At 27.7% G+C, this 8,146-nt stretch overlaps 1 protein-coding gene across 1 annotated transcript; it reads right to left on the bottom strand.

Moving 5' to 3' along the window:
* Nucleotides 1–303: 303 nt before the first annotated feature.
* Nucleotides 304–6,886, bottom strand: LOC111035703 (reticulon-4-interacting protein 1, mitochondrial-like). The gene is made up of 10 exons (XM_022317428.1): nucleotides 6,630–6,886; nucleotides 6,395–6,492; nucleotides 6,053–6,299; nucleotides 5,338–5,483; nucleotides 5,106–5,264; nucleotides 2,860–3,161; nucleotides 956–1,144; nucleotides 714–879; nucleotides 439–629; nucleotides 304–374 (listed from the first exon to the last, which is right to left on the bottom strand). The coding sequence occupies exons 2-10, from the start codon at nucleotides 6,440–6,442 to the stop codon at nucleotides 323–325; spliced, it is 1,500 nt and encodes a 499-aa protein (XP_022173120.1). The 5' UTR covers nucleotides 6,443–6,492; nucleotides 6,630–6,886; the 3' UTR covers nucleotides 304–322.
* Nucleotides 6,887–8,146: the final 1,260 nt, after the last annotated feature.

Below are 8,146 nucleotides of genomic sequence, written 5' to 3'. Positions count from 1 at the left end.
TTCTTCCTCAAAATAACTTGGCTAAGCTTAGAAAAACACATTCTAAAGTGGTTGTTGAAATAATCAAGTTACTCCAAAGAGTCTCAGCACTCTGGAGATAATTTTTACATGCGATAGATTATATATAAATAATAATTATAATAAAAAAAATAGTAATATTGATTTTAATTCAAAAATATTATTGCTAATCATAAAAGTCATGTATTAAAATAATACAATTATTGTTTTTCTTATTATTACATACACAATAATAAACAATAAACTTTAACAAATTAAACACATTATTTGAAAAAAACTGACGTATAATATTATAATAGATACACTAAAATAAAATTCCTGAAGATCTGGGCATCAATGCGGGGCAATTTAAATTACTGAAAAAAATTTACATTGTTTAATAATTATAATTTATTGTATAATAAACATTTTTATACTTACCTAAATTTCATGACTACTTTACCAATAGTCTGTCTACTTTGTAAATGCTTAAATGCACGTTCCAATTCATGTTCCATAAAAGTTTTGTCCAACACTGGTCGGAGAACAAAATCATTAGCCATGCTGGCAAGTTCATTCAATATTGTAGAGTTAAATTCATAATGATCCCAACATTTGTTACCTTTAAACATCTGAAATAAGATTCAATTCATTGTTTATAATTTATAATCGCAATAAATAAATATTTAAATGTTATTTCTTATAGGTACACTCACAAAAGCCAACCTTAACCATTGAATATAGAAAAATCCACGAATAAGACCAAACGAATCCGATGGTAAGTGGTGTGGTCCAATAGGGACTACTATACCACAAACATTACACAACTGTTTGCACAGACTATTTTTAAGTTCACCAGCTGTATTGAATACATAATCATATCTGAAAGTATGTATGAGTTATACATTTTAAATTATGATGTAACATCCAAAGCAAAATACAATTCAATTAAACTTACCCACTGGGTGCAGTACTAAGTAATTGGTCAATACTAACAGTTTCAGTTTCATAAGTGGTGGTGGCACCAAGGTACTTCATAAAATGACATACACGGCTTGGACAAGCAACGGTAACATCTGCCTTTAAATAACAACATAGTTGGACAATTATTGAACCTGTTCCTGTATCTCCACAGTATATAATTATTCTGAAAAGAATTATTAATATTAACACATTTTTTTGAAACTATTATTGTGAATAAGCTATGAATTGAATGCTTATACCATGCATGTACTTATTACTCTAGAACTTATACTGTACATCTATATTGATTCCTATTTCAGTATCTTTTACAGCACAATAAAAATATATTGCTTCACATTTATGTCATTTTTCAAGAATAGTACTTAACTATAGATATCTTAAAAGTAAAATTAAAACCGTAAGATGTAATAATGTTATTGATTCATGGATTTCATCTAACTTATTACTAGAGACTTAAATATGTTATGTTTCACAATAAGACTTACGATTAGAGTGATACTTCTAATTTCAAACCAAATAATTAAATTATGCATTGATGCCTAGGGCTTATACTAGGAATTATGTGAGATTTCATTGAGTATGGGACTAAATAAAAGAAAATATTACTGAGGGTAGCTTGCCATTAAGTATTACCCTGCAAAGAGAACTGAGAAGTTTTTCAATGTCGCCCAAGTAATTATTTTATTGTTTAAGTTTAGATTTGTAAATAATATGAATTAAAATTGTATTTAAGCCTTGATTATTTTCACACTATCATTGTAGTATATTCTGAATGAGATCAGCATAGGATCGGAGACCAGTTTTTGTCGGTGAAGGTCAGATGCAACCAACGTCAAGGCGACCACATTAAGCCAATGCGTTGGAACAAAGCCATGCCAGACTGATCTCATTCCAAATAGTGACTACAGTGGTAGCGTAAAAATAATCAAGACTTAAATAAAATTGTAATTCATATTATTTAAAAATTGCATAACTTCTACAATAAAATAATTACTTGAGCAACATTGAAAAACTTTTCAGCTCTCCTATTTATGTACTAATCCGTATCGATTATTATGACTAAGCGGATGTTATGATAGTTTTTTTGGTTCTATTGGAAAATTTTTTCATCTATAATAACTGTAAATATTTAATGAAAGTAATCCAACAATCGTTAATACTAAAAACAAACAAACTAAAAACAAATTAAAAAAATACTGCATGATTTGTATACAAAGTACAAACTAAGATAAAGGATTTTTCAAATACAAAGTATATTTGATTTAAAAAAAAATCAAATTTTTTTTGCTGTATGCATGTCATGATTTAGTAATAAAAATATAAAACATTGATGTTTTCATACATAATTAAGTTTTTAAATTTTATTCTATGATTTTGGTTTTAATTCGGAAAATTGGGAAAATTTTTATAACTAATCCCTCAAATGACACTATAAACAATTTTACTGTACAAAATATATGTATACTTTATAATATATTTTTGAAGTGCATAAACAAATTGAACTAATAGTCTTTTAAAAATGATTTAGTAATCCATAACATTTTAGATAATCACTAAACTAAAATTTTTTATGTAAATTGGCACATATATTTTAAAATATTGCCTTTTCCCTTTCATGAAGGAGAAATAGATCGAAGAACGGCCTTACAGAAGAGAGATAGAAACATTAAACATAGAATTTAAGTTATTACAAAATGATATGTTTCTATATAAGTTATTATAGATTAATTTTTGTCTTATGTTATTTGTAAATTATTAAACATAAAATGCATTAAAACTACATTGTTCCACTATGAGTGAACAAAAATAAAGTATTTTGTATTCTGTATTAGTATAATATATTATGTATTTATGCATAGTTGCATAGGTTTACATTACTTTTTGTCTACAGCAGTCAATGGATTCAAATTAGCTGTTTGAAATACAGCCAACCATGCCAACGACCCTGAGTATGGAAGTGTTGCTGCTTGTTCATGGGTTAATGAACGTGGCTTGTGTCCAACATATTTGTCAGGTACAACTATGGTTTCACATAATGTGCCACAGGGGGACCATGGTGGCAGTGATACCCAAACTTCATCATTAATGTTTATTTCACGTCGCACTTCTGATCCTAAGTCAATAACAACTCCTGAACAATCCCTGCCCAATACAATTGGAAATTCTCGATGCATTGATTTCTATACAAAAAAAAAAATTGATTAACTTGATATTGTAATTCATTAGTCACACATCAAGGCTTGATATGTTTCTCTCCCACTCTTACAAATTGAATACATAAAATGTCCAAGAAGATCTGTTTTAACATCTACTCCAACTAGTAAAATATTTCAAAATGATTTTGAAGCTTAAACATCTATTACAATAACTAAACAATTTTTTTGAGGATGTTTAGTAGTCCTTCCAGCATTCTCATTATATTATATTTGTTGCACAAAATGGATTTCCTTGATTGTCTTAACACGTTACCCAAAATGCGCCAGCTGGCAGTCATACAATATTGTATTATTGATATGTCAAGCATATTTTTCCATGTCATTCAAAATTTGTATATGCTATTATATTTGAAAAACATTTAAAAAAATATGTAGCCATATTACATAAAACAAAATTGTAATGATTTCCAATATGCCACAGCACTTTTTTTTTGTATATTAATATAGCACCGTAGAAAAGATAATAGTATGAAACCATATTAATTTATGGTAGCTAGCTGTCAGACAGTGAATAGTAGTGATCGACTATGGACACAGGAGGGCATACAAGAAATTGAACATTGCAGTATTGCCACCTGCAGGCACATAGCAGTTAGTGTGTTAAAAAAACTATATAATTTGTTATAACTTCAAATTGGGCTAAATTTCTCTTGAAATAGTTTTTAAATAAAGACTTCAAATGCAACTTGAAAATATTATGTGGATATATTAAGATTATTTATACAAATGCATATTCTTCACATTTGATTTATAATAATTCTGATTAAACATCTTGACGTTTCGTAATACGTAGATTCTGCTCATAATTTTTTTTGCATAATTGTGCATATTTGCATCAAAATGCATAATAAATAATAATTGTATATTTCTGGACGATGACATAAAATGTGCATACTTAATAAATACTCAATAAAATATTTTAAATTTTACTTAGTTTGAAATACAATACATTGCTGACATTTCTGACAAATATAATTCGACCGAATAAAACAAAATATTTTAAGTTATCGACACATGTATCTCAAATGATGCAAAGTCTATTCAAAATGCACAATAATTATTTAATGAAAACTCAAAATTGAACTTTCGATAATTCTATCAAATTTCCAATGCACAACAGACTCCATTAGGTGTCTAGAGAAATCAGGTGTTAATTTTTTAATCTTGGTTAGAATTGGTTCAAAATGTTGCAAATAAATTGAGTGAAAAAGAATGAGGTATTGAATTTGCTTTGGTTTAATTATCAAGGTATTATCAAAAAAATCTCAGATTATCACAATGTCATATTAAAAAAATTTATGGAATTATAAGAGCAGAAATAAGAAACGATAATGAAGACCATGCGAGTTGTCACCAGAAAATATTTCTTGTCTTAAAATATATGCACCATTGTGTCAGCAAACGCGGTAAGAAGTTTTTTTAAATACAAGGTGCTGTTACGTGACAATCATAGAAATCTTCTAATTCATAATTTAAAAGCACATTTTATTACAACATGTTGGTACCCATTCAATAATTAATTCACATTTTTATGCTACGTACACATTTTAAGTAGTGTTATTTAAATTGTATTTTTTTATTTTATAATGTATTTTTAATTTTTTTAATGTTATTTTTTGAGTATTTTTTGCATACTTTTTAATGTTAGAGTGCATAAATAAGTGAATATTTAACAATAATTTTTGCATAAAAATCCGGGCCCTAGTTATAATAGTAGGCATGTAAACATTAAAATCAATTTAAATTCTAGCCTTTAATTCCTAACCTTTCATAAGCTTGCTTTTTATATTCTTCATAAGATACAGAGATATAAAACATTGGTATGGTATTCTCTTAACATATATCATATGGTTAGGTTAAAGAACACGGTCAAAAATATGATACATACCTACTAGATTTTATACTTACATGTAATGTATGTTTAATTAAAAATTTCCTTATGAATGATCCATAACCAGATGCGACTAAAATATCCATTGGATCTAATGCGGCGGCTCTCACCATTATCATTACTTGATTAGATTCAGTGATTTTTGGTGTCACAACATCTTCTAATAATGTAATGCTCTAATAATATAAATAGGTATGGTACATGATTTCAAACATTTTAAACATAATAATAAGGACGCCAAGAAATTACTTCAGTTCCATTGTAACTGGTTGCTGATGCTGCTTTCATATGTGTTACTGTGATGGCAGATGGCTTTATATTTATACCAATCAGAAACCCCACTCCACTGCCGATGAACAAACCAGCAAAACCAATATATACATGACTTCGATTGACTAAAAAAGTTAAAAATTGTAATTATAATATAAAAGTATGATGAGTAGGTACATACATACATAAATAGTACCTACATCATACATTAAAAATGTATCAATATTTATTATTGTTATAATCCATTCTTGGCTATGGGATTTTGTTACACAAATTAATTAAATAATTAGGATGTAAGCACCTACATTTGTTAGGATAAGTTATTCAGTTATTCAGTTTCACAATAGTTGAATAAATAACTATTATTATTATATTAGTGCATTACATATTTTTACATTAAAAAAATCTTAGATATTTAATTAGTTAAATCATATAAATATTAATATATGAGTATATCATATCACTATAAAACGTCTTGTTTAAGAAAATAATGCAATTTTTTTATTTTTATTTGTTATGAATTGTTCATATAAAATATTTATGTTAATACAGTAAGTTATTCATACATTGTAGCACAATCAATTTAAATTTGATTTCATGAAGTATTATTTTAAAGTATAAAAAGTTGGTTAGGTACATCTAATTTAATAACATGATTATATACATACATAGTAACAATATATAACTAACTTACAACTATTTCCAGTTAAGTAGATTATTTTTGATTGTAGGGCATCAACAAGAACACTCAAGTCGTATCGCTGAAGTGAACACTTAGTTTGTAACCATGCTTCTAGGCATTGCTCCCACCCTAAGTGTATACCTTCATGTATATTTTGTATAGATCTGGAATTCCATGTTTCCAGTACCAATTGGTGCATTTGATCAGACCAGCGGTCAAATGCAATTGTTCCATTTTCAAGTGCTGTTGTCATCAAAACCTGAACACATAAAAATGATTATTTCAATAGTCAATGCATATGAATATATATATATATATACATATTGAATGTATAAATAAGATAGGTATACACACCTTAAGTGTATCAAATCCATTGCATAAGTCGGTTATAGTTTTCCCCATTAGATAATCTTGAATTAGTGTTATCTTTCGGTTGACTATAATATTATAAGCTTAGATATTTATGTTTGAAGAAATTCGATGAACCGACATGAAAAACATATTGAATGATTTAGAAAAAATGTTTAATGAGGACATCAACATTTTGACACACCCAACAAGTAAATACATTAGATATTACTTCACTCACCTTGTAGATTTACAAAAGTAAAAACAAATAGTCCAGCTATTATATGTTATCATGACTTTACTACTTGGTTAATCTACTGGATTATCTATGTTGCTTTCTCTACCGTTTTTGAAACTTAAAATAGAGAGTTCATATTATGTACAACATACTTGATAATATTTTACAATTAGTGAGTGTTTTAACTTTTATCCTAATGCTAACAAATAACACAACTAAAATCTTGACTATAGTTATCGTTACCGAATGGAAAACGCAAAGCAATATGATGATAAGTGTTATCAGTGTAAAAAAATTAACATAATCAAATTTGAAATTAGCCTTTTTTGGAATTTTGAAATAATATTATAAACTAATGGATTTTAATATTTTATTATAAGAGCTAATCACAATATGGCATTATTATACTATAAAAAGGTAGGTATTAGCAATTTTTTTTCCGCAACTGCTCACAGCTGATACTTGGTAGGTAATTAGCCAAATAACTAATAAGTATATAATATTATGGCATGCGTTCTTCATTAATTCCTACCTATAAGTTGTAGGTGAGGTTCCTAACTCAAAAGTCATAACTTCACATAAAAAATCAAAAATTTGATTAAATGAATCATGAAAACTGCACAGTGTACACTAACCATCAAAAAGTGTGAGCCTCTAGTATTTTGATAGGTACAACTATTGTCATGGTTTATCACTAAGGTACCAATGTAGATTTACTTAGCACCTACTAATCTACATCTTATAAGTTGTTGGCTATAATGGGTGTGTAGAATACGTGCATATACAATTGATGTGATTTAAATACCTAGACGGCTATACTTAGTATACTTACCTATAGCTGGTTGGTAAGTACCTAGGTATTTATAGGACCGACTAAATTTAGCTTATGCACTAAAAAATCATAAAATAACCACATTATGCACTAAATATACATAACACATGTTTTACAATTTAAAAATAAAATTTTGGTTATAAATGAACTTACAATGTAAAAGTTGTAACCTACCTACTTATATGTTAAAAAATACCTACAAAAAATAACAAAATGGTATAAAATTCTGTTATAGGTAACTAGCACTTAACATACTTACCAACCCACTCTATTCTTGTTCATTTTAAATTGAATTCAAGTAGGTAAAGATATACAACCATTAAAACTATACCTACCTAGGTAGATACTGACTATCTGCGTAACAAATAAATTATAGTCCCTAGTGTAGACAGTGTAGTACCTGCTAATATATGCATCTACTAAAATAGTAATATATTTATATCCGTAGGTACTACAACATATTTATATCGTGAATAATTATCTTAGTTCATGGTTGATATGATGCAGGTGTTAAATTGATCTGAAATTCACTGATTTTAATCCACTTTCTTACTCATATTTGAGTTATAGCCTATAGGTGTTTTATTTACCTACCCATTAATATTAAACTTATGTTAGTTGGAGTAGTGGCTACGTCGACTCAAATGGCCCACAGAATTTCCGTTCATATTCTCATGTAGATTCTTTG

The sequence above is a fragment of the Myzus persicae genome, unplaced genomic scaffold (assembly GCF_001856785.1).
Source record: "Myzus persicae strain clone G006 unplaced genomic scaffold, MPER_G0061.0, whole genome shotgun sequence".
NCBI lineage: Eukaryota > Metazoa > Arthropoda > Insecta > Hemiptera > Aphididae > Myzus > Myzus persicae.
This window is presented reverse-complemented; position numbering and strand designations above follow the sequence as displayed.

Bases quoted from the DNA above. Each gene is read 5' to 3' on its own strand.
- LOC111035703 (XM_022317428.1), bottom strand. From the start codon at position 6,442: ATGGGGAAAACTATAACCGACTTATGCAATGGATTTGATACACTTAAG. The intron at 6,300-6,394 runs GTGTGTATACCT...TTATGTGTTCAG, and splicing joins ATGGATTTGATACACTTAAG to GTTTTGATGACAACAGCACT. The intron at 1,145-2,859 runs GTAATGTAAACC...AATTCTTTTCAG, and splicing joins TTGACTGCTGTAGACAAAAA to AATAATTATATACTGTGGAG.